Source organism: Chenopodium album, chromosome 23 (genome assembly GCF_948465745.1).
Source record: "Chenopodium album chromosome 23, dcCheAlbu1.1, whole genome shotgun sequence".
Lineage (NCBI taxonomy): Eukaryota > Viridiplantae > Streptophyta > Magnoliopsida > Caryophyllales > Amaranthaceae > Chenopodium > Chenopodium album.
In genome coordinates, this window is record NC_137856.1 from 8,477,686 (window position 1) to 8,505,588 (window position 27,903).

The window sequence follows — 27,903 nt, forward strand, 5'->3', positions numbered from 1 at the left end:
ATCTCGGACATATAATCCCTACGACCCTACCCTATAAGTAGTGCATGAAACAAGCGTAGAATTCATTAGTCTTAACAAGTCTTAACATCAGCACATTGCTCATATATATAAACACCTTTACAGTGTAATAAAATGAATTCGACTTCCTTCCCATGCATGCACAAGTAGAATATCATTATTCAATTCTTCATAGTTACAAGATATCGTAATCTTCCCAATCCACACTTTTTCGGGTTGGCTCGGGTTGAATCCAGGCCAGACCTTTGTTGTTCACCTCTAGAACTTTTCAAAAACACAAATTTGTGCCATTTTACTTCAACTTTTTTTAGAAAACTTCTCTAAAATAAAGAAAAAAAAAATTACTACTGGTATTAAACTATTGTGACCATTTGCACAGGCATTTTCGACTAATATTAAGAGCACAATATCTAATAATCTCAATTCCTATTTAAGCTTGGATATGCCAAAATCAATGAATAGCCATTGATGATTATTGATGCTAAACAATCTAATACAAGTACTACATTTATACAGCGTTGCCATACATAATTTTTTTTTTTTTTTTTTTGACGGGACCATACATAACTTGCTGTCTTGCTGCATATAGGGATCTTTAACCAACAAATCGCTTCACTAAGCTGTCATTCTATAAGATGGCCTGCCTGAATTGATGCAAATCTTCGGCTATGCATAGAATTCAATTTACTCTATGTATCAAAATTTCTTTACTGGTATATACAATTGAACACTTTGCAAAAATAAAAAGCAGAGAATACAAAAATGTTTACATTACAAATGATCATTATCTAACCTGAGATTTTAAAATGCTAACAGGCCACAAATGATGTTATTATCAACAAGATACAAATAAAAATACAGCTCCTTGTTTCTGTCAGGCTTTGTTTGATGCTCCGGATAATTAATCGATGTCTTCAGTCAATGGATGTGTAAATTTTTCGTGAATCACGTTTTACAAGTACTGGCACAATAACAATATTCCACGGTGCTTTTGCTTCAATATGGAATTGTCATCATGTCACGATGCTCAGACCTCTATATATAACTTAATGCACAATGGTATACTCCTCCTGCCAGCTGTTATTGTTGGGGACTCTGGTTTCCCATCTCAGATTTGCTTGATTCTTCAAGAGACCCATTATTTTCGGTGTATGCAGGACTTGAAATCACCACTACATTGCTCTTAGAAGAAGCTGCGTTAGCTACCCTATTATCTACAGAAGCAACTTCCTGAGCCTTAAATTGAGGCTTGACAAATGATACCCCGATCTTTTGTCCATGATTCAGTCCTCGACAAAATCCCTATAAATCATAAAGAAAATTTCAACAGAACAATCTATCAAATTGGGGATATGGGGTTCAAAACTACTTGCCATGCAATAGATAAATCTTACTGTAGCAAAAACCAACTTCAGATTCAATGCCTTGAGCTATAGGCTATAAACACATTTGATCAAGTTGGCAAAGGAGGGGTTTAACAAATTCTACTCATTAGGTTTATCTATTATAACAACAAATAATCCTATAGACACATCCAATCCATCCTTTCCTAGAAGAGAGTAATTTTTCTCTTGTTTGCTGTGACACAATTAAAACCTGCAAATCACAAATTCATACTAATTCCGTTTCACAATTATCTTAACATTTATTATTTGCACAAATACTAGACTAGCAAGAGAGAAAGTAAAAAGGTGGGTGGGCATAAGAAAAGATGGATAAAGTAAGTGTAAAAAGCTGGGTGGGTGTATGAAAAAGGTGGTTAATGGAAGAGATAATGATCCAAAATAGGTAAATGTTGTGCAGTGAGAGGGGCAAGAATTCGAAAAGGATGTGTCAATTACAAAGTCCAGAATAAAGCAACATGTTATAAACATTTTGAAATGGACCAGTATGGCAAATGTTAACACCATTGTGAAACGGAGAGAGTATGTTGTAACCCCATTGATTTTATATATTTCTCCTGATTGGCAGAAAGCAGAAGCAAGAGCATGAAGTACAAGCTTAATTGAAGCTTCAAACAGGCACCCAAGCCAAAAAGCATGTGCATATGACTATATGAGGCTGCATACAAACAGAATGTTCAGCATAAAACACACTGACCTTCATCAACCCTGAGCCGGAACTTGTCGTCCTAACAGGTAAGGCAGATAACAATGCATTGGGCACCCAACCTCTATGGTGGACTCCACTACCATTTGCTTCTTGGGATTTCCTGGAGATATCAGAAGAATGTAGTTCTTGCCTCAAGCTGTTATTATGGCTCCTACAGTAGGCACCATAATATGAGCAATGTTCACGTACTAGGGATATTTGAGGGGTTGCAGGTAGCAGGTGGCCTTCAGTACTGAAGATATAACTGCAAAGGAACAAATAACAAAACACTGGATAATTGGAACTGCAAAAGGCCATTCTGTAGAAATTATCTCCCCGCCCACCCACCCCCCTGCTAGAGATTGATCAGAAAACAGAGCAAAAATGAAGAACAGAGGTTTATCTATTATCAGCTAAGGATAGATTGTATTGATATCAAAGGAAATTCAATACAACTTCTTTATATTCGAGAGGAAAGGATGCTCTCCTAGGAATGATTCCTTTAACAAATTTCTGAATACATTCCCCCTACACAATCCTTCCTTAAATACTCAAAAATAACTGAAAATGCAGAAATAACAACTCAACACACAAAACAAGGACTAACAAACTATTCTCCCAAAATACCCAAATACCCCTTCCTGTAACTAACTGTCCAGCTCACTGTCCAGCTCCTTCTCCCTTATCTGCATTCTTCTTGGGCCTCCTCCGAGCATAAGTGAAATGCACCATGGGTCTGGGCTGATCTCTTGCAATACCTCCCACCCAAAAAAGCACCTTGTCCTCAAGGTGGAAGTGAGGAAAACGAGCTGCAATCTCATCATGGTCTTCCCAGTTTGCCTCAAACTCCTGTAACCCTTTCCACTTAATCAGAACTTCAGTAGAAGACTGAGAATTCCGCACTCCAAGCACAGCATCAGGCTCCACCTCCAAGACTAAGTCTGCAGTAAGCTGGTCAGGTAGAGGAGAAGGCACCTGCCCTGGTCCCAAAGCCTTTTTAAGTTGAGAAATGTGGAAAACAGGGTGGATTTTGGCAGAAGCAGGAAGCTGCAACCTATAGGCCACTCTGCCCACACGTTCTAACACCTGGTAAGGCCCATAAAACCGTGGAGACAGCTTGTCAGAGTGCCTTCTGACCACAGAATGCTGCCTGTAGGGCTGTAACTTCAAGTAAACCAAGTCCCCAACATCAAAATGCCCCTCCCTTCGAGTCTTGTCCTCATAATTCTTCATATACACCTGAGCCTGCACCAAGTAATACTTCAAATCATCTAAAACCGCATCCCGTTCTTGAAGCTGATCCTCCAAGGAAGAGATGGCTGTAGCCCCGGAAGAGAACCTGACCAAACGAGGGGGATCCCTTCCATAGAGAGCCTTGAAAGGAGTACAATGAGTGGATGTGTGAAAAGCCGTGTTATACCAATATTCCGCCCAATGCAACCACTTAGCCCAGCTTGAAGGCTTCCCATTCACAAAACAACGCAAATACAACTCAACCCCCTTATTGACCACTTCGGTTTGCCCATCAGTTTGTGGGTGATAGGCCGTGCTTCGCAAAAGACTAGTACCTTGCAACCTAAATAATTCCTTCCAAAAAATGCTAAGGAAAATTTTGTCTCGATCCGACACAATAGAGGAAGGTATCCCATGCAACTTAACCACCTCCTTGACAAAAGTATGAGCAACCATCTGGGCAGTGTATGGGTGTTTGAGAGGGATAAAATGCCCATACTTAGTTAACCGATCGACAACCACCAAAATAGAGTCCCAACCCAAGGATTTAGGTAGACCCTCCACGAAGTCCATGGACACATCCTCCCAAACTTGTTCGGGAATAGGAAGGGGTTGAAGTAAACCAAGAGGGGATAAGGTAGACACCTTATTTTGTTGGCAAATGTGACATTTCTGAACGTACTTAGCCACATCCTTTCGCATGCCTGCCCAAAACCACTCACTAGCAAGTCGTTGATAAGTTTTGAACTCCCCCGCATGACCCCCAACTGGAGAGTCATGGTATTCTTTGAATAACCGGAAAATAAGTTCACCAGTTTTGGGAACTACCACTCTTTGCTTGTACCTTAGCACGCCATTTTCAAGAGTAAAACCCTTTGGGACTTGTTCACCAGCTTGTATGTGGGAGATGAGCTGCTGAATTGTGCTATCTTTCTCAATGAAAGATTGAATATGCTGCCACTGCACCCCACAAGAGGTTACCAAAGCAGCACACTCAACAGTGGCACCCTGCTGCCTGGAAAGGGCGTCTGCCACCTTGTTTGTGGGCCCGGGCTTGTAGTGTATGTCAAAAGAATATCCCAACAGCTTGCTTACCCATTTCTGGTAAGCTTGCCCCACCTCCTTTTGCTCCAACAAATACTTGAGGCTACGTTGATCGGTTCGAACCACAAAGTGCCTTCCTAACAAATAATGACGCCACTTCCCAATAGCAAAGACAATAGCCATAAGCTCCTTTTCATATATGGGCTTGGTACGAGCCCTCATCCCCAACACCTTGCTGTAATAAGCAATGGGATGGCTGCCCTGTAAAAGAACAGCCCCCAGTCCATAGCCCGAAGCATCTGTTTCCACAACAAAGGGCAAAGTGAAATCTGGAGCAGCCAGAATAGGGGCTTTAACCATAGCCGCCTTGAGTGACTCAAAAGCAAAGGTGGCTGCTTCAGTCCACCCAAAACAATCTTTACGTAGCTAGTCTGTCAAAGGCTGAGCAATCAGAGCGTACCCTTGAATGAATCTCCTATAATACCCTGTAAGGCCTAGAAATCCTCTCAACTCCTTAATGGTAGTAGGTACAGGCCACTCTACCATTGCCTTAATTTTCGAAACATCAACTCCTACACCCTCTGCTGAAATTACATGCCCCAAGTAGGCTACTCGAGGTCTTCCCACCTCACACTTCTTGAAGTTTGCATATAATTGATGCGCAGCCAAGGTACTCAAAACTTGTCTAAGATGGTCACGGTGTGACTCCTCACAGGGGCTATACACCAGGATATCATCGAAGAAGACCAAAACAAACTTGCGTAAAAAGGGCCGGAACACCTCATTCATTAAGGACTGGAAAGTGGCAGGAGCATTTGTGAGGCCAAAAGGCATTACCAAGAACTCGTAATGCCCTTCGTGAGTACGGAAAGCTGTCTTATGAATGTCCTCTTCCCGGACCCTAATCTGATGATACCCCGATTTCAAGTCTAATTTCGAAAAAATGGTCGATCCACACAATTCATCCAACAATTCATCAATCATGGGAATGGGAAATTTATCAGGCACAGTATCTTTATTCAAAGCCCTGTAATCTACGCAAAAACGCCAACTACCATCTTTTTTCTTAACCAAAAGCACAGGACTAGAGTACGCACTGGTAGAAGATTGTATGATACCTGCATTCAACATATCAGTCACCAATTTCTCAATCTCATCTTTCTGCGATTGTGGGTAACGATAAGGGCGGACACTAATGGGATTAGCACCGTGCTTCAAGTGATGGCATGTTCAATCTGTCTCCTTGGTGGTAACCCCTCAGGCATGTGAAAAACTTGCTGAAATTCGTCGATTAGTGGCTGGTAAAATTCAGGTACAGACGTTGGTATCTCCACCTCACCCTCCATGTTATTGAACTCGATTAAGTACCCATGTCCCTCCTTTTGCAAGGACTTAAGCATGGCTTTCAAGGATACACGAGTCCTGCCAGATGTGGATCGCCTGTAAGCGTAATAGCTTTCCCTCCCACCTGAAACTTCAGCGTTTGATGCTTCTAGTTTGTCATGGTCGTCCCTAACTTTTCCAACCACTGTACTCCCAAGATCAAGTCCGAGTTCCCTAAAGGTAAAACCAAGAAGTCCTCCATGATTGAGATCCCCTGAATCTCCAGCACAACCCCCTTGCACACTCCATTCCCTTGAACTGTCTCCCCTGTTCCCAAAGTTACCCCAAAGCTCGTCGCCTCAGTCACCGGCAAGTTGAGGTGTTTAACGGTGGTGGAGGAGACAAAATTGTGTGTCGCACCTAGATCTATCATCACCACCACCTCCGAATCAGAAATCGTGCCCACCATCCTCATAGTCTTAGGACTGGTGAGTCCCATCACAGAACACATCGCCACCGTGGGTGTGGTTGGCGTGGTTGGAGTGGTAGGTGTAGTTGGGGGTTTGTGAATGGCTGAATTCGTGTCTAGGTTTTGGGTCGCCACTGACGACAACTCGCCAGCCTCATCCCATTCCTCCTCGTCGTCCACCGTGAGTAGGACACTCAACTCGCGGCGGCGACATCGGTGGTTGAGGCTCCACTTCTCATCACATCTAAAACACAAGCCCTGCTCCCTCTTCTGCTGCAATTCTCTCTCCGACAACCGCCGCACTTCTCCGGTGTTTCTGTGGGTGGTGGAGGTGGTATTTTTGTGGTTTGGGTTCGTGTTTAGGTTAGGAGAAGTTGGGGTGGGATTCGTGGGGTTGGTCCGTAGAGAAGGGTAGGGGGTGCGCCACGTGGGAGAGTTAGTCACGGGTTCGGGCCGTGGGCTGAGGCGTAACTTCTCTTCGACCCGCATTGCTAACTCCATAGCCCGATCCAAAGTTATCGGATCCAACAAACGGACCTCGACCCGAATTTGTTCATTCAACCCATTTATAAATTGCCCTTTAGCAATCTCCTCAGGTACGCCCTCGCCCTCGATCAGAGCTAAGAGCTCGATGAATCGACGCTGGTAATCCGCCACCGACACAGTGTGCTGGTGCGCCAGCCATTGCTCGTGAAGCGAGCCCGTCGCGGTGGTTCTGAATCGGCGGAGGATCAATTGCTTCATCGCCTCCCAAGTCGCCAAAGGACGGCGACGGTGCTCCCACTGGTACCACAGCAGCGCGTCTCCATCAAGCGCCACCACCGCCGCCTCCACCTTATCTTCTTCAGCAAGGCGGTAGAAATGGAAGAACCGCTCCGCACGGAGGATCCATCCATCGGGGTTAGTCCCATCAAACGGTGGTAAGTCGAGCTTCCTCAACTTCCAGTTGGCTCCTCCTCCCTGAGCGCCTCCGCCACCTTCACCGTACTCCAGGTGTTGCGCGGAGAACGGATTATCCCAGGGCCCCTCATTTGGTTCTCGAGTTCCTGTTCCCGACATAGCCGAGGTGCGAACCTCAGCCCGAATGGTGTTAATGTCGGTCTTTAGAGTCGCTAGAGCAGCAGCGATCTTCTGTGCCACCCTGGTCGGAATCTCCGCCAATTCCTGCTCCATCAAATCCATTCTCTGAGCATTGGTAAGACGTGCCATCGCCGCTCCGATCGTCACGGCTCTGATACCAATTTGCTAGAGATTGATCAGAAAACAGAGCAAAAATGAAGAGCAGAGGTTTATCTATTATCAGCTAAGGATAGATTGTATTGATATCAAAGGAAATTCAATACAACTCCTTTCATTCGAGAGGAAAGGATGCTCTCCTAGGAATGATTCCTTTAACAAATTTCTGAATACATTCCCCCTACACAATCCTTCCTTAAGTACTCAAAAATAACTGAAAATGCAGAAATAACAACTCAACACACCAAACAAGGACTAACAAACTATTCTCCCAAAATACCCAAATACCCCTTCCTGTAACTAACTGTCCAGCTCACTGTCCAGCTCCTTCTCCCTTATCTGCATTCTTCTTGGGCCTCCTCCGAGCATAAGTGAAATGCACCATGGGTCTGGGCTGATCTCTTGCACCCCCCCCCTCCCCCACCCCACCCCCCAACAAAACCCCTCTCAATCAATTTAAGTGCACCAACCTATATGATGGCATATTGGAACTTACTTGTAAGGTCCGCTTTCAACAAGATTATCAGCGCCCACTGCCAAATCAAATAACAGCCACAGATATTTAACCTGAGCACAAATGTAAGTTGCATTAAAAAACGAACAAAGTTTTATGGCACCAAAACCCGACGCAAAGTTTATCATACATGCTGCAATTCTAGACGTCTACCACGGCACAAAAGTGAATGCTTTTGGGTTGTATTGATTATCTCACAATATTTACCCAAACAAAACACCAGATAAACAAATCGACGCCACTGATTCAAATTTGGAACATTTTAAATAAATCAATGTCAATTCATCTCTGCAAAGAAATACTTTTTTTATGAAAACTATTTTATTACATCTCAGAAAGGGTAATACAGAAAAAGGACAAGGTGTCCAAAAAAAGAAATTCAAGAAATTACATATCAACCAAATTTCTCTATACTAATATTTCTTTAGAGAATAATTTGAGAAAGCATTTGCCCATATAGAAGATGGAAAATCACTTTATTCCATATCAAATGATACGGATAGTAATACCCTAAAAATTCGACCATTTCTTTCCAGCCAAACACACTACAAGATTGCCATCATGCATTTCGCCAAAGAAACTTCTCCTTTACCCTATCACACTCTTGAATGTTCTGAAAGAACAGCCAAGTACATCAGCAGTGGACCCAATACGAACGCACACACAAAAATTCTCAGCTTAAAAGAAGTCCAAGTCTTTCCAATAAGTAAGGTAACCAAAAATTGGGAGTATTAATGAGGCCAGGCTAGATAGCAGAAATACAAGCATAATATGGCACTTGACGAATAACCATACCCTAAAATCTATTAAAATAAGCTTCGCTATATGCCTCTCCATACACACACACACACACACACACACACACACACACACACACGTGCGAAATGAGCTTACAAAACACTTTTCACAAAGGATTTTTGAGAAATCCTCATCATATACATAACTTGTGTATAGCATTCTATGTACATGGACACGGGTATGGGTACCCAAATGCTATGGATCAGACTCATCAGAGTGTTTAGCATGTCATTTCCAAAAAATTTAGACACGAGGACACCATCTTAACTTTGGACATAGGCACAGGGATATAATTAAATTGAAATCCGTAGAAAATTATTTGAAGTTATTCAAATAAAAAATAATAATAATAATAATAATAAAGACATTGTTGTTATACTAAAAACAACTGAATGTATAACATAACAAACAAAATAAATCAAATATAAATTTTCTACGTCCAAAGTTCTGCTACAGCAAATTGCCAAATAGAAACTTCAGCAACCTTGCCATACCTAATGACAACAGGGCGTGTTCGGTCCTTATACCCCTGATCTGTGTTGGGCCGTTAGGCAATACAATGGAACATTAACCAAGATAACATAATAGCCTTTTTTGGGAAACCTATAGGTACCAACTATTATTTTGTTCAAACATAAATATTATAATTCAAAGAAATTATTTTCCTGATATGATATCGAAACCATAATTTTTATGCACAGGAGCACAAACTTGCAATTCAAACATACAAAACAAGGAAAAAAATTATTAGAAAAGATTGATTTATCATTTAGATATAAGACTCACAGTTTCAGCTAGGAAAAAGCTCTCCATGTGATCTTCTTGCTTGTGATTCTCAACATCTGTTATATGACAATATCCACAGGGGCATCGGGCCCCATATTGCAAGCTGGAAACAATGTCACGCCCTACATCCAGATACCTTCAAGTACAAAATGATTTGGAATAAGATATGCACCTAACAACAAAACTACAAATCAACGATTTGGAGGTATTAGAGTGGTGCCACTAAAGTAAGACATAGTAAATTGTTTTAATAGATTGCATTATGTCAGATAGTCTGTACACAAACAACGTGTCTTAAACCTTCAATAGTAAGCTAGGGAAACTCAAAGGTTGGCAAATTTGATGAAACCATTTTTTATATAATACAAAAGAAGCTAAGATAATTTTCGCATTGTGTTTTTCTTTCTTTTTTTTTTCAAATGGCCAAACTTCTTTCACAATATGTTGTAGAAGTCATAATATAGCGACAATTGACAAATGTATAAATTAGATTACTTTCATTGTAATTTATTATCAGAAAAAGCGCTTGAAAGTTCTAAGAGGTCAGCTTGGGCATTTCCCTCATACTAGTTGTCACATTACACTTCCCCTCAAGGCCCTAACGTTTGAAATTTTACACTATTCACGTAATTCATTTTGACCACCTTTATTGATTTATCTGTTGGGCATAATATAGTATTAAATTCACCTCAATTATATTTTCAAAATATAAAAAACATAAAATTAGAGATAAAAAGGGTTAAAATTATGCATTGACAAGCATGAAAGTCAAAATGATGCAACTAAAAAAGAATGGAGGAAGTACTAATCACAGTATGAAATATAACAATGAGCCAATTATCTTAGGAAACTACTCTTAGCCACCATGGAGGCTATTATTGAAATGAAAAAGGAAAGACAGCTTCACGGTGGGAAATGACATAATTGTCTTTGATATGAACGAAGTAATTAAATATCCTTCTATTGAATATGATAAATTTTGCTTAAACACCTTAGAACATGTTATACATGATCTTCTCAAATGCATATGCATCTTACGGGTGATTGTTTAGAAGGTACTTTATTAAATGCAACCAAAATAGCTGGTTTTAAACAAGAGATGCGATCTTAAGAAGATATGATTACTAATAGCTCAAGTGGTGACAAGTGAGCCTATTGTGTACGTATGAAATCAAACCTATCAAGGAGATCTAAGTGGATGACAATAGGAGGCCATGAGTGGTAAGGAAGCACCAAATGTTAAATTGAAAGTATAAGTTATATGGTCCAAATAACACATATGTTATTATGAATGCTTCATTAGATGTTTTACAAATTGATCTATTGCAAATATATTAAGAAAGCCAAAGAAGGCATTGGATATACTTTTAATAACCGCAGAGCCCACCCACCCCCCCCCCCCCCCCCACCTCCTTTTATGCTTTGGGATTCTTCTTATCACAATTTATCCTAAAGATTAAGAAAAGACCACTTTTACAAGTCCCTATGGCCTATGGTATACATGCACACCATATGATATCAATTTAGACCTTTAATCCTAACATTAATCTTGCTTTATATCCCACTTAGACTTTTTGCTTGTTGATCTAATCCAAAATTATGAAATATTTAACTTTCATAATCTTAGTTTCCTATTGATATCCCTTTACTCTTATCTTATCTTTATTAGCGTTAAATTATTTCATGGATAATAATTTGGTTTGATAAGCTCATAATAACTCCTTGTTCAGCTCATACTTAGTTAATATCACATTTTGGCAAAATATATATTATTCTAGTTTCTATTTGAAGCTGTGATTCTAGCAAATTCATGATTTTTTCTAAGGATTTTTTTAGCTATGCCATAGAAGAATTTTTAATAATGAGGTTGAACATTAATATTGAGTAGGTTTTTGTTTTTGTTTTTGTTTTTTTTGTTTTTTGTGCTTTTTTTTTTTTTTGTTTTTTTTTTTTTTTTGGTTTTTTTTTGTTTTTTTTTGTTAGGGATAGGCAGATGGGTGGATTTTGTAATTCTTAAACTTAAGGGGTTGGCATTTAGAGAATTCTTAATTAAAATCTTTTGCCTTATTGATTTTAGTTTATCTTGTTTCTTTTCTTTGATTAATTGAGTGTTGCACGGTTTATCTACGATTGTTTAATAATGTGGCCTAGGAAAGTATATTAATTAATTCATCTTAATTGACCTACTAGTTTGGATTTTGGAATGAAAGTCCATGCTTGATAAATTACTTGCCAATGAAAGGTGAAGAGAGTTTACTTTAAATCAACAATTCCGACTTGGCTTAGTTTAAGATTCACTTTATCCCCTACCCATTTATCCTTGATTACATGACCACAACCACCCCACCATGGTGTTTACCTTGATTGAATTTCATTCTAACTTGCGTGATTTTGTTAGGTCATTAATATCTCGGTTACTTTCTTTGAATTAGCTTGGTTGTGGATTATCATGGTTGTAAGTGTCGTCCTTGTGGATTCTCCACCCTTGCTTAACATTGTATATGTATTTGGGTTCAAACTTGGTTTTTTTAGATCTAGGAGAAATAATGGTTATAAATACAAATAAAAGCAGTCATTTTTCACACAAAAAAAAAGAAGGAAGCAAAACCAAACCAACTCATGGCAAATTGGAACACAAATGAAAGAATAAACATAAGCCTTTTCACACAGAAACAAAAATCAATAATGACATTCCAAGAAAAAAAAACATTTATTCCCTCAAAAAACAAACCTGGTATCTCTGGTAGCTTTGTAGAGCCAATAAGTACTCTCGGCTAATTCTGGACGCAGTGGATAGCTTTTCTGACCTTGCTGAAATTAAATTTCTAAATCAGATCACTGCATCATAGCCCCTCTTTTACAAATATTGTTCACACTTTTTGGTTAGCTTACTGAGGATTGTCATGTGACTAATACACTATACATAAATTTTCCAGTCAAAGCCTTTACTATATCTAGCAACAAAGAATTGCAGGAGCCAATTTGAGAATAGATATAAGGGCCTGTTCGGATTGACAGAGCTGAACTGAACTGAACTAAACTGAACTTATTGGAGCTGAGATGAACTAAACTTAACTTATTGGAGCTAAACTGAGCTGAAAATAATCTGAAGAGAACAGACCCTAACTCTATCGCATAGAAAAGAAAAAAGACAGGAACTTCTTTTGAGGACATCCCAATATAGTAATAAGAATTCCAATATGAGATGAAGGTAGCACTATGATACTTGTATAAAAGGAATTTCTCGTGACTTAGCAAAGAAGATCATATGTATTAATAGGTATTGAAGTTTAAAAGATGAAAGAACTGACACAAATCATACAACAAAAGCTACAGTGCATACATATAGTAGAAAGAATAATAAATTGATTAACATTTATAATTCAACCAAAGGTGTCTGTTAGAAGCAATTGCTGAATACTAATTCAAGGAAAACATCAATTCAAAACAGCTTTTAATAATGAACAAAACCAATTTCCTAAACTCACATAACTGTGCTACTAATAATAGCTATGAGGAAACTTTTGAGAATTTACCTGAACATTTAGAGTAGCCAGATTAAAGCCCTCAGGGGTGAACCCATATCTTTTCCAAACACTGTAGAAGGCAGCATGTGTACGAATAGCAGGATCAAGATCTCCAGCTAAAACCTTTTAAATACAAAGGATATAAATTCTTCTTGCATGTCATCAATGCAACTTCAAGTTGAAGATGCCTTATATCACTTCTTTTAAGTAATTCCATTATAATTGTGTTAGAAATATGCATTACCTGCAAGCCAGGCCAGAATGCTTGTAAACTGTTGAATAATGGCCATACAATAGCTGCAGAGTCCATATTTACTTCAACATACCTGCAGGGATTTCCACATCATATAAGTATTGCTGGTAAACCAAATCAGTAAGAATGAAATCAGAACATGTAGATAATTACCAGGGATCAGTGAAGAGATAGTGCATTACAGCTGCATAAGCCTCTTGAAACATGTAAAGATATTCTTCGTCCCCAAACAGTAAAAAGGCCTGACAATTATGGTTGATCATTAATTATGTACTTAGCCATTTTTTTTTAATTATGAGGTTATATTAGTATAATTGCGTATTCAACAAGCATTATTAAAGAGGGAAAAAAAAAAAAAAGAAAAGAAAAGAAAAAGAGCAACTGTCATCATTTAAATGATGTATAGGAGCACATGTGATTCAGCTCTCACATGTTATCAATGTACTTTTAACAAGATACAATCAATCCAAGGAGTCCGTTATTGTATAATTATAATGTTGAACGACATAACCATGGATCATAAAACATATAATAGAAAAGACAACAATATGTTACTATCTTAAAGCAGAGTTATAATATACTAAATCTAAGATCAAACAAGGCCAAATATTTTATCTTAATAACTAATCTTACAGACTCTTTGTTTCACCTTTAAGACAAATATTCATGTACTGTATTGATATAAGCTAACATCTTCATGCAGAAGGAATATAATTAAGTACCTAAAGTCTCTAATAATATACTTCCTCCGTTTCTAATTAGTTGACGCGTTTGGCTTAGGCACATATATTAAGGAGATGAGAGAGAGTGAGAGAGAATGAAAAAGCAAGTGGGATAGCTTGTAAATGCAAGTTATAAAAGTTACCCCAAAAGAAAACGTGTCAACTAAAAAGAAACTTCCTAAAAAGGAATACGTGTCAACTAAAAAGAAACGGAGGTAGTATTCTACAAAGAGGCACACATCAAAGGTCTATTAATTTGCCTATACATGTGGTGGTTGAATGTTACCATGGGAATGAAGAGGAAACCAGTGTGAATGATTCATGTTCATTAATGAAAATTTTGTTCATTGTGAATTTGCGTAATGGATTTGATTTTGGTTATTCTTAATTTTTGTTTGATTTGAATAAAGGTTTTGAGGACCTTTAACGGTTCCTAGTTGTATTTACTATTTACTTTTGATTTTATATATAATTTCATGTATTTCGTTTCATTGATTTCCACTACAATATTTAAAGTAAGCCTAAACACATGTGGTGGTGAGAACTAGGTAATTTTCCAAGGTTTATATAAAATAATTGGTTTTATGAAGAGGGAATTATTGAGATGTTACACATGGTTAACATGATTAAAGCTGAAACAATATTTTTACTAAAGAAGTCCATAATCAAAAGAAGCATTTAAAAGATGTAGGTGAGGAGAAAAAATCAGAAAATCCATATTTGATAACCAACCTTTAGAAGATATTCATAATATGAGTCAATACTTGTTCCAATTCCAGCATCCTGCAAAGGAAGAATGTAATTAACATCCTGACATGCTGTAGCCACTGCAGTGAACTTCCAAAAGATATCAATAGAGTAATATTACTCATTACTGTATGCAAAAATGGAAAGAAAGAGGTCAATATTAACATGGGAACATATATACATCTGTTGCAAAGACTGGCCACGTTGCTAACAAGGAGCCTCAATCCTGGTCTAAGTAAATGACAGAACAGTCATAGACCAGTTTTTACCAAGTGAGTCACACAGGTCAAGGAGATTGTGTGGGAAAAAAAGATAAGCCTTCAATTCTTTACATTTATGCAAGAAGGAAAAGGGAAGTGCGGGACATATTATCCAGAATTAGTTGGCAACTATACTTTTCATCACAGCTCATTGAATATAGAGGTATAAAATTTTATTTCATGCATTTGAAAATCTAGGAAAAAGGACTAGTATCACACCTCTCATGCAAGATGTCAACCCAGATTATGACATACATATCAACATTGCTAGAAAATAGTTTCTCCATAATAATTCTAAACAGGTTTATTTAGAAAATTCTCATTTCTTCTTCCCAACTCCTGTAGAGAGGGAAGCATTAATCCTACTATGACTAATCAGTTTAATCAGACTAATCCCCCATTGATAAAATCCCCACATTGAATGTATCAACTCTTTCTCAGTTCTCTCAGGATTTGCCTTCTCTTTTGTTTGGTTTGCTTTATTTTCTCCCCTCTCTTTGCCTCTGTAAATGCTTTTACCCTCCTCTAATCTCCACCAGGAAGAAAATATGGCAGTCCAATATATTAACTATTAAGTGATACTGAAATTACTGACCAGTGACCCCCTCACTCCTTCAAGAGATGCATAGATGTGAGCAAGTTCAAGTCAACACATTCATGAATTCATGATAGGTCATTAGTTGCAGAAACTTTCTTGGAGCATGCTTCTCTATCTGCTGCAGAACATGGAGCATGCATTCCCAACAAAAAAGCATTTACGGTGATAAATATCAATGAGCACAAAACGTTCAATACCATCATTATATAGGATAAAGGATATTGATAGCAACATAAGCATTGTGCTGATGAATCACAAAAAGCAGCTACCAAAATTATAAAAATATAAACTGAAGCATCTTCCACAGCGGCATAACTGATTCTGAACATCTAAAATTTTGTCTTTTATAGTCCCTCTGTTTTTTAATATATGCATCACTTTGACGGTTTGACCTATGCACTATTGACAAAATCTCTCTGATTAATTTTTTACTATTATAAAATAAATAAATGTTATTATGTAATTCATCATTGGATTAGTTACAATGTCTGTTTTCATAATTCAATTTTTTTTCACAATTATTACTAACAGATAATCAAAGATATCAATGGTCAAAGTTATATCTTGCCAAATATTCCAGTCAAAGTGATGCAAAAATTTAAAAAACGAAGGGAGTATGTATCAATACCTTTTGTGTCCATTCACCTGTAAAGACATTTATATGTGCACCTACTAAGTTGAGCTTAGAACGGCAGGCCCATAATCCACGAACAGCATTTTTTGTGACTTGCTCAAAAACTGCATTTAACAGAATGACGTTAGCTACAGTGTAGATGAAGATGTGCTCCTTTAAAAGAACAAAAGGTCTGTATTCAAGATTCAAAGTTTAACCTACCAACCATCCATAGGATGTGCAATATTAAAGAGTGAACAGAAACCCCATTGCAGAACTTTTTTAGACCTTTCTTCCTTTAATTGTGGGTTGGTTGAGGAATAACAGAAATGAAAATTAAATTATTTCATAGGAAGGTTAGACTTCTTTACAGCTGAGTGGGCCGAGTGGCTGAGATCGCCATAGTTACTCTATAAGAAGATTAAGTTTGTCCCCTCAAAAAAAAAAAAAAGATCAAGTTTGTAAATTTCTTGAAAGTATACCAAGATAGTGCCTAAGCAACTTCCTCCTCTAGATAAAGTAACACTCACTCCGTAATTAAATAAGTGCTCCATTTCTCTAAACATGATTTTAGGAGGGATAGTAAATTGTATTAATTTATGATTGAAGTAGTGTATGTAAAAAAAAAAATCTGAAAGTGTAGTAATGGGTACAAGTGGGGAGAAGAATCTAAAAATTATTAAAATATGATATTGGAGGGGCCACTATTGGAAAAAAAAATAGCAAAAATATTGTTATAAGTTTCTAAAAATAGAAATGAAGCACTTATTAAAATACGGTCAGAAATAGAAAGTGGAGCACTTATTACAATACGGAGGGAGTAAAGATATTACTCCTTGGGACTAGGTGGTGTTTTAGCTTCTCTTCAATGCTAATGGGCCTTTTGCTGGCATGCTTAATGTCATCCATGCTTGAAGTACTTTTAATACTTGAAGATAATACTACTGATTAATGTCAGTGTTCGCGTCCCATATATATCCAATTCCTGCTCTTAAGAAAATCCTTACTGATGGGGAAAAAGATATATTATTAGAAGAGTATCAAGGTGTCTCCCACATGCAAAAGGAAGGTCAATGACAAAAAGTTTTATGCCCTCAAACTAATGGATCCATTGTTTCATTAATAAAACATCCTCTTCTAGGAAGTAATTTAAAATACAAAGATACAAACTCATCATCTCTAATAGGGCCAGTATTGTAATAGACTAACCTAAGGAGGGGCAGTATGGGTATTCTAGTAATATTACTTTGCTAAGTTAAAATTCCTTAGTATAAATAGAGAGGGAGGGGAAAGAAAATGGTAGGCAGAAATTGGAATGAATCATTTTGAGAGTTGACCTCAAGTCACCAATGAGAGAGTTGTAGCCTAAAGCTACTTGTGAGATTGATAGCCTAAAGCTATTCACCCCTTGTAATCCTTTTGCCATTATCAACAATCAAGCTTTCCACTTTTACTCTTGCTTATTTTACAGTTATTATAATTTGTCAGAGTCCGTCCATTGCAAATTTCTACATTATTACCCTAGCATCTTCAAAGATTTTGCACTTCTAGAATAGGCTGTGCAAAGTTGCTACTTGTTCAATAAGGCTGGAATCTATGAGGATTCTAGGACAACAAATTGACGAAGAAGGCAGCTCATATTAATAAAAATTTCTACAACATAGATATAAAACAAATGAGAAGTCATAAATGACACCTATAATATAAGTCATAGCCACATTGGAAGGCCATTCAACTCTTAAACAAGTTGTATATATCAATATGCAGCAATGTTTCTCATAAACGACACCTTATAAGTCATAAATTCATAGCCACCTGTGAACGTCATACAACTCATACATATACAGCAAAATTTCACTTAAGTCAAATCTTAGTTTTAAAAGGTGCAAGGCACAATGAGGTCCAAAAGGTCCTTGCAGCCAAGGCGTAAGGCGAAGGCATGTGCCTATTCTATATGAGGCACACTTTTGCAAAAAAAAAAAAATAAATAAATAAAATAAAATAAAATAAAAAAAGTGGTACTTTATAAAAACATAAAAGGATTATTTTAGACCTTTAGACTGTTGGGGAGTACGCACCTAAAAAACATTGAGGAGGAAAAAGCAGAAGCTTTAAGTAAATGAGAATATAAAGGGATAAAAAGTGAAACACAAAATTAAAAAGAGTGACAAAAATAAAGAGACAAAAAAAAAAAAGGAAAATTTTGAAGAAAGAGGAGAGAGCCAAAAGGAGTTCAGAAAGAGTATAATCTTCCCTAAAAGACCTTAAACGGAGACGTCCAAAATCACCGGGAACCACCAGAGAAGGCTTACAGGCATTCTCTGTCATTAACTGCCGGTGGGCCACCACTATGGCTAACCAATTTGAAATTTAGGGTCTTTTCCAAATTAAGGATGGCGAAATCAAAGTAGTTGTAATTAATTGGGGGGTTTTGCCCAACACTATATATTAGAAGCTTACTTAACATTTTCAGTCGTGCCTGACAGGACTACTTGTATTTAATTTGGGGGTTTTTCCCAAAACTATATTTTAGAAACTTACTTAAGATTTTCAGTCGCGTCTGACAGGACTACAGCATTTTCATTCACACCTTGGCTTGCCTAGCCCAAGGAACGCTTTGGGCACATTTTTTAAAACTAGGAGTCAACTTCAATCTTTCAGTTCCTATGTTCTCCCCTTTCACAAAGACTAAATTGGATAAATAAAATACAAAATGTAATTAGGAGTTCGCAAGCCGCTAGTACTAATAATTTCCTTACCAGGATTATTTGTTAGGCGGCTTAAAATACCAAATTCCAAGGTCAAAGTCCCACCACCAGCTGTTGACGTTATCTGAAGCAGCCCATGAGTCATGATAATAGTTTATGAAATCTAAACGATGAATACACAGCCATGACAGAAGGAAGTTGCAAGACAATAAAGAAAGATTTAAAATAGCTAGTAATCTGCCAACAGACTATCAAATTGAAGACAAGATCAATATTTGCAAGAGGCATATAATACACAATCGTGTAACACGAAAAAAGGGAGAGAACATGCGAGATGACTTTACCTTACTTTCATTCTCATCTACTCCATCCAATAAATTCACAGAACCAAATGGAATCCCTGGAAAGTTGCATACAACAGCCATGGCATGAATTACACATTTTCTCAGATTTCTTAGCAAAGAGAGTAATAATTCAGAAACACCTCAAATCTTTTCAGATTCAACATCCATACTAAAAGTACAGCCAAGATTTTAGCACAAGGTTGCTGAGTGATATGCATAAAGACAGATGGAGGCCTCCTTTTACAATTCCAATCATTGGGAAATTTTTTCCAGGGAAAAGAATTTGCCCAAGTAGGCGAAAAGGAAATGCGTTATAAAGAAAGACAGCAAGATCTATAATTGCTTGATATGTGTAAACTCAAGCTAAGCCATTCGCCCAATTATTTATTTATCTCACTAATATCCTAGTCACCATATATATATATGTGTGTGTGTGTGTGTGTGTGTATACATACATACATACATATGTATATATATATATGTATATATATATATATATACATACATATATATATATATATATGCATATATATATATATATATATATATATATATATATGCATATATATATATATATATATGTATGTATATATATATATGTATGTATATACATATATATGTATGTATATATATATATATATATGTATGTATATATATATATATGTATGTATGTATATATATATATATGTATGTATGTATATATGTATATATAGCACTCCACTTTTGATCCCTTGCAGACAATTCAAAAACCCATAAAAATACCAGAATTGTGTCAAAGATGCGCCTACCCTTCAGTGCATTAACATAAGTAATATGATTTGTCTAGTTCTTTAACAACAATATTAATAGTGTGTGCTTAGGCAAATCTTACAAAAACGCAAAGGACTCAATCTCTAATTTTAATAGGACAATAACTTTTCAATACTACACTAAGGGTATATAATACAGTAGGTATTTAGGGGATAAAAAATTAATTTAAAACGTACTAGATGGAGCCTAGGCATTTAGAATTCAGAAAGGGGGGAAAAGAAGTACAAAATTGAGCTATCAATACCTGTAGGCGTGTCAAAGGCAGGCAGCAATCTGTAAGCAAGATCCTCAGCTAAATGAAGTAACTGATTTTCATATGATGGGATTCTCATGCCCTGCAATTAGACACCCAAATCACCAATCAACAATCGCAATAGAGAACATACTCATTTTAGTCATTTACACTTGAATTGGTTTCCAATGTTAGTGGGAGGTGAAGTAGGGCAGACAAACACAGCCAGTCAGCTATGCTACTTGATCATCAAGGCTACAAGTTTCTCTTTCTAACAGCTTTTTAAGAGGGGGGGTGGCAGAGGTAGAAACTAGAAGTATGAACTTCTTATTCCAAAGAAAGTTGGATACAATCAAGGACAATGATCCTCCATTACTCAAAATATTTTGTTTTTTTTAGAATTAACAGTGGCTGATGGCTTGAACTTGAATTCTGTATTCAGCAGAACTTAGGCTCTTTTTGTCAAAGCCACCAAGATTCTCAAAAACTTCTACTGCACTTTGGCCAACCATTTTAAAAAGAGCTTCCGAAATATAAAAATAATATATTTATTACTTGTCCCAGTCCCACAGTTTACACCTTTCTCCCCCACAAATAGAAGACACTACAATGTCTACAAATCGTCATAAATCAACATAATGTAGAATCCCAGGGAACTAAAGTACAGTATCTATACTTTTTATATGATTTGACTCACAAATCGTTGATAGCTTGTTATTTGGTATCATTGTAGAGTGGTTTTGAGCCTTGATATTGTGTAAAATCAATGTCTTAAGTCAATTATTACTCTATGTTTATGCACTTTTGTGATCACGCGCTTCACGAGGTTGATAGTGTTTTAATATTATTTTAGGTCCAAAGAAGGGGCTTTGAAGCACCCGACAGGCAAGCAAGGATTTTAGAGTCAATGAGAAGGCGGAATGAAGCTTTGGTAGCTAATGAGGAAGCATGAGTGAAGAAATGAGCGAAGGAGGACCTATGAAGACCCTGCACGGGCATGCAGAACTGCACACCTTGGCACGTCCGTGCAGGAGAAATCAGAAGCTGAAGATTTGTTGTCTCATGTCTGCACGTCCGTGCCAAATTCCTGCACGTCCGTGCAGACGGACTCATCCCAAGACATTAGCTACTGCCCAAGTTTTGCCCAGTTTGCATGGCCATGCACAACCTGGCACGTCCATGCATCCCTACTGCTGATTTCGATTCTTGTTTTCTCCGTACTTTTTATTTGGGGTCAACAAAAAACCTCCTTTGGGCTACTTTGTACAGATCTTCTCTCTTAACTCTCTTAGGCTTATTATCTAAATTAGTGCATAGTTTTCCTCTCCATTAGTTTTAGATTTTGTAAAACTCAATCATTTGTACAAGAATCAATTGAAGTTTGTTCTATCAATTTCAACAATCAATCAATTTCAGTAATCTCTCTCCCCTTTCTCTCTTGTGATTTTTCTAACTTTATATGCTTGATAATCTTACTTTATCTCTGATCTTTGCTAATTGTTCTTGCATGTTCAATCCATCTTGATTTTATCTCTCCACTAGTTTGATTGAATTCATGATAGCTTTGGAATCAGTTGTTAGAATGCTTTCCACATGTTTAGTGAGTAGTTACTTAGTTAGGGGGGTAAGGTGAAAACCCAACCATGCCATGGATTGATTTATTTGGATAACTTCATGTTCTACTTTGGGTTGATGATTGTTTATACTTGAATTGATTGTCTGAATGTGTATTTTGGTGGCCACTCTATGTTAATGTGTTCATTCCCTTACTCACATTGAAAGATGGGGTTTGGTAGTGAGTCTTTTCTTGTGCAATTGGATTATTTTTCCGATGTCTTGGTTCAACGATTAGGATGCTTTAGTGTAATAATTTCGGTGAGAAATCCCAATGATTTGTGCTTCATGCTATCTTGAAATGATCGAAAGACAAACTCGAGTAAGAAATCCACTTCCTACTATTGAGACTTGCTCCTACTCATTTTAGTTATTCAATGTAAGAAATGCTTATGTTGTGACTTAGAAAGAAGACAGTGTTAAGTTCTCGTTCTATCTCCCAAGTATGATTTATGTTTATCCGTTTGATTACCCATCGGTTTGATAGGTATTAAATCCCATTCCCCCTAGCACTTATTCCTCATATTAGTTAATTAATCAAATTCCCAAATTGTGACCAAACTAGCTTATGAACGTTTCGTAATCTTGGTGAACTTTTACCCATTCCTTGTGGATACGATCCTTTACTTACCCTAGAATTGTCTTAGGTTGGTTTAGGTAAAATATTATTTGGTTTAGGGTGTTTGTCCAATGACCAAATTATCCTCAACCAAAATGGCGTCGTTGCCGGGGAATGGCATTGAGCATTGAGTTACTTATGAAATATGTGAGACTAGTTCATTTCATTGTTTCATTGAGCATTGAGTTACTTATGAAATATGTGACTAACCTACTAATCTCCCATCTAGTTCTCTTTGTTTTATGCCCAAACGCAGCAATAGAGAACTTTCTATTGTGTCGTTAAACCATGAGCTCTAAAAGGTTTAAGGGCCAATCGAAGAGAAAAGAGGAGCTAGTGGCACTACTACAAGTGAGCCATGAGGGTGGTTGAGTACGAGCATTTTAAAGACACCATTCCACTAGAATCACCAAGGGCTAACTCACTGACTTCTTCTCCAATACTTCAATTTCAAATGGCACTACCAAGCAAAACATTGACGGAGTTTGGTGCTCCTCCACCTTACCAAGAAGCAAGTGGTATTGCTATGCCTACCACCGAAGCGAACAATTTTAAGATAAGGCCTTATCACCTTGATAGAGAGTCGTCTGGTGCAAAACATAAGGACCCTATAGCACATATCAAGCAATCCTCACAAAGCCTTCTAAACACTCAAATCTCCACTCAAACTCAACGATTTAAATCACAACTATCCACTTTTCTACTCCAAATTAAAAAGCTACTACTCCATTTCACCACTTTAAACCCAAAAATCCCCAAATTTTCAACCCTAAATTCACAAATTAATTAGACGTTTCCTTGAGGGTTGAAAATCAAAGCAATTGGTTGAAGGAATGGGCTCAAACTAGCATAAGGAAGGTTGGAAAAGTTTATTTGCGGGTTTTACACCCACGATAAGCTGAGTCTAATCTTTCATACTATTCACTACTTTCATGCTTAAACTCTAGATTGCTTGTGTTTAGTGTTGTTTGCATTGTTATATTATTGGATGATATGTGAATGATTGTTGATAAATGTTTAGCATTGTTGAATTTGAAAGTCATTTCATAAATTTTTTGAGTGCTGAATTTTGTTAGTGAGTGTGAATTAGAAGGATTTGGTTGTTTGAATGAAGAGCATGCTATTTTGTGCTTGATATTCTTGCGAATTAGTTGAAGTTGAATATCTTGAGTATTGTTGAATTCTGTGTTGAACATTTGTTGTTGTGAATTGAAATAAATAACTCCATATTTGCTAGTTGCTGGAGGTATTTGCTTGAACTTGACTCTTGAGGATGTTTGTTGTTTAAGTGGTGACTTAGAGCCCTTGCATGCTTTGTGCGGTGATTATTGTTGCAGTAGTGTGTTTAGTTGATTTGTGAACCAAAAGTCCAACTATTTCTAGGAGAAATCGACCTGAAAACACAGCATATGCTAGGTTTAGAAACCCATCACCACCTCCGGCCGTTGATCCACCACAGTGGATACTTTGGGAATTGAATTCAACAATACCAACTTCTTAAACAATTTCCTTAGGAACATTAGAAGAAAGATTAGGCCAGCCAAATTTTACAACCATGAAGTTGCCGAATCTCTAGGGGTTGAGGAAGATGTCAGATTACTCTTTAACCTCACCAACTTAGGATTATGGTTGAAATTGCATGCTCTAACATACAAAAGGCTAACCCTTGAGTTCCTCTCCACTCTTTACGTCCTATAGCTTCTCAGACTTTGCCTATAGCTTTATTCTAGGCCCTCAACTCTCCCACAAAGAGAGTAGGGAACTGGTCATCCAATTTTATTCAAAGATGGTGCCAAGTTGTCAACCAAAGGTAGCAAACAGATCATTTCATTGCATGCTGATTTTCCCCAACATGATGCCATCAAGGCGTACATTTATGTGACATACAAGACAATTAAAACTTGACCAACCAATTGGATCAATTAGATGATTCGACCATTATCTTACAAAGAGTAGCAACAAAAGTTCAAGTAAATAAATTCAAGAGTTACTAAATTCTAGCAGAAATGAAAGAAAATGAGCAAATTATTCCAGATAAATAGATAGCGTAAGTGCCAACCATACAACCAATATGAAAAGAGAGCAAACAATACCGTAGCATAATCACTTGCAATAAGGTGGGCAGATAACAAACCTCCAAGAACTCGAATAGTTGTTTCAAAAACTGACACCGTTTTATTCTGCAAATGTTACCACAGAAGATCAAACTTATAAGTCTCTTAACAGAACTCCTATACTTGAAGCAAAATTGATCAAAACACAAAAGAGAAAAAGTCATAGTATGAACCCTTTGGAAGTGATTGGTAAGATATGGACTATGAGTGATCACGTGCAACTACAAAAAGTCAAAAACTCTGGATTGCCACCACACAAACAATAACAAATACAAAAGCAGCAAATAGCAAGACCATGAAGCTGATAACCCCCAAAGTCGATAAGATAACATACATACTAACATCACGGCCAATGTAAAGTTTTATTATGTAGTCGACTAAATAAGGGCCAAAAAAAAGTCAGGATATATCTTATTAGGTGGCATAACAATGATATGACTCCATAAAGACAGAATATATGACACTTTTCACAAGGGTGAATGGTAATATCGTTCACAATTTGACATTATTCACAATAGTCAAGTCATAGAATATTACACATGAAAAGCACTTGCTTCATCCCTTGCTTTTCAGCACGTTCTATTTGTTTAATTCTTTTTCGGTATTTGCCAATACGAATCAAAAATAATAATTAATCCCTCCGACTATATTTGGTGCCTTGCACCCTTTATTAGTCTCTACTTTTTAATCTATTAACAAAAAGTGATTAATATATCAAAGAAAAATACTAATACCATTGCTCATTTAGTTATCTTTCGCTAGGATATAACACAAATGATTACCAACTCACAATGTCAAATCGAAGGTTATTCCCAAGCCATTCAACAGAAAAAGCAAAACGCTCTTTATCACCAAGCAAAGCCAATGTGTCCAGGGAGTCAACCTACAACAAAGAGGAATTCAATGTGTGGAAATACTATTATGGTAGGAATATTATCAACCTCTCCACTAAGTAGAATAAAATTTTAAAAAATAGGAACCTGAAGGTTTCTTCTTACCAAAGTTAGTGCATAACCACCAAGAGTATCTTCCCCGCCACAAGACATGGGTTTTAACTCATCTCGTGGAAAAGCATGCTTCATGTATCCATTAAATGCATGGAAGAACATCTCTTCAACCTGAAATAAAACATTTTGATCGTGTAGTAAATTTTACATCAAAAAAAAATGTATAAATAGAAAAGATAGAAAACCAATCAAAATAGTCCACCAAAAACCTCACATTGATAAGTTAGAAAGATGTGTTTAAAGTCATGGATCTATTATCCTATACTTCCTCCATTTTCTTTTACTTACAACACAACCCTTGGGGCACACACTTTAAGGAAGAGATTGGATAACATAAACAAACAAATTGAACAAAAAAAAAAAAAAAAAAGTGTACATAACCCTTATTCCCGGTGTTGAAATTATTTTGATAAGATCATTTGCTTACCTTCTCTAATCACCTCCTAAAAGTGTGTGTTAAGGCTATATTATAAGTAAAGAAAATATAGGAAGCATATTAGTTTAAAAATTACTTTGTATCAATTTTGAAAGGATTGTGAAGTATGATTAACGATGCTACCACAGCTAGGTTGGTCATGATTTATCAACTCTAACATGAGGATCCAAAAAATAGACGCTTGATTTTAATAAGTTTTAATAACACCAACAACTCCGTTTATTATATGGTTTGATTCCATTGATAGTCTATACCACAATACAAGCAGTCTAACTAAAAATTCAGATCAAATGCTCTTGCTAGCCAAATTTAATAATGGCCATGCAAGTTAAATATCATTGTATATAAAGAGTAAGCAAGCAGCTCCTGTCATAAAAAAAAAAAAAAAAAAAAAAAAAAAAAAAAAAAAAAAACCAAGCAGCTAAAAACAACAGCAGCAGCAGCAACAACAATAAATATCCGATTATAAGTTTGTAATCTTCTCTAAGAGTCTACATATGCTAGCTAGCACATTAAAGGCCTTTAATGCTATCAACCTCAGCTCTTACAAGTTCCAAAACTAAGACGATTCAATTTTCTTCTGAGAAATGACTTAATTGAAATCATCCAAACTTATAATTGTAGCCAATATAAGGCATAGACCCACGTCTTTGTTTCTAAGTCACACTAGACTATAACTTGTCAATTTTCTTCCAATAGCATATCTGATCCGTAAGTGACATTCAAAAATTTAGACTAGTTCACTGGTAAGTTACATCAAAGATTTGGAAGACATGATGCTTTCAAAATTGAGTGAAAACTAATTGTAGGTGGCATCAAACAAAAAAAGATCCCGTACATAAATATCCTACAGCATTGATGAACCACAATGCCAAACGACGCAGAAATACACTTAATCTGGGGCACATTTAAGAAGAAAATCTATACTCCATTACTCAAATGGATTATGGTAAGTACTCCAGATGGTCCTCTTAGAGTCCACATATTCTTTCATCAGACATTATATACACTTCTTCTTTACTTAGATTATATTTTTTAAAGGAACTTGATTACCTGAACTATAATCTTAATCGTCAAGAAAAGAATACCTCATCTCTGAGCTGCCTAGCTTCATTTGGAGTTACGCTTTCTGCAAGACTTTTGCCAATGAAAATGCCACATACTGATATAAGAATCCACAAGTTTAACGTTAACCACGTAACTGATCCTCGCATGACTCCGGGTCTCTCTACCCTGGAGAAAAAATTGCACAGCCAGGCGCCACATTACACAAAATATTCCCTTAATAAACAATCAAGCATAACCCTGACCGCCCTGGGCAGGAAGAAGAGGTCTAAATTCATAGTTCGATTCTAACATTAAAGGGTTTTGCAACACATTAGCAACCAAATTAAATTCAATTATCAAATACGGCTCGAAAAAGCACATAAATAATTTAGGGGGGAAAGGCATAATTTGATTTAATTATCAAATCAGGCTCATAATTTTCTTTCCTACCAACATAATCAATCGCTGGTTAGGTTCTTTCATATAATTTTAGGATTAGAACCAATAATTCAAATTTTCGAACCCTAAACTTACTACACTGACAATAAATTAAATTAGATCAACGATAAATCTAAGATTGTGAAATTGACATGATGATTACAAAAAGAAACAACAAATTACCTCAAAAGCTGCTTTAATGGCGGGTACAAGTATCAGAAGGCGCTTCAATGGAGAATGTTGAGTGCGCTTCAATGGAGAACGCTGAGAGAAAGGCGTAGTAGGAGGAGGTAGTCAGGTAC

The 27,903-nt window shown here is 36.9% G+C and overlaps 1 protein-coding gene across 1 annotated transcript; it reads right to left on the reverse strand.

Moving 5' to 3' along the window:
- Window positions 1–679: 679 nt before the first annotated feature.
- LOC145608692 (alpha-mannosidase I MNS4-like) lies at window positions 680–27,903 on the reverse strand. Its single transcript, XM_081664298.1, has 18 exons — window positions 27,785–27,903; window positions 27,205–27,349; window positions 25,672–25,791; window positions 25,464–25,556; window positions 24,653–24,739; window positions 20,339–20,429; window positions 19,285–19,340; window positions 18,992–19,064; window positions 16,248–16,357; window positions 14,747–14,797; window positions 13,446–13,534; window positions 13,284–13,365; window positions 13,049–13,162; window positions 12,244–12,323; window positions 9,513–9,648; window positions 7,911–7,981; window positions 2,119–2,374; window positions 680–1,320 (listed from the first exon to the last, which is right to left on the reverse strand). The coding sequence occupies exons 2-18, from the start codon at window positions 27,328–27,330 to the stop codon at window positions 1,099–1,101; spliced, it is 1,857 nt and encodes a 618-aa protein (XP_081520424.1). The 5' UTR covers window positions 27,331–27,349; window positions 27,785–27,903; the 3' UTR covers window positions 680–1,098.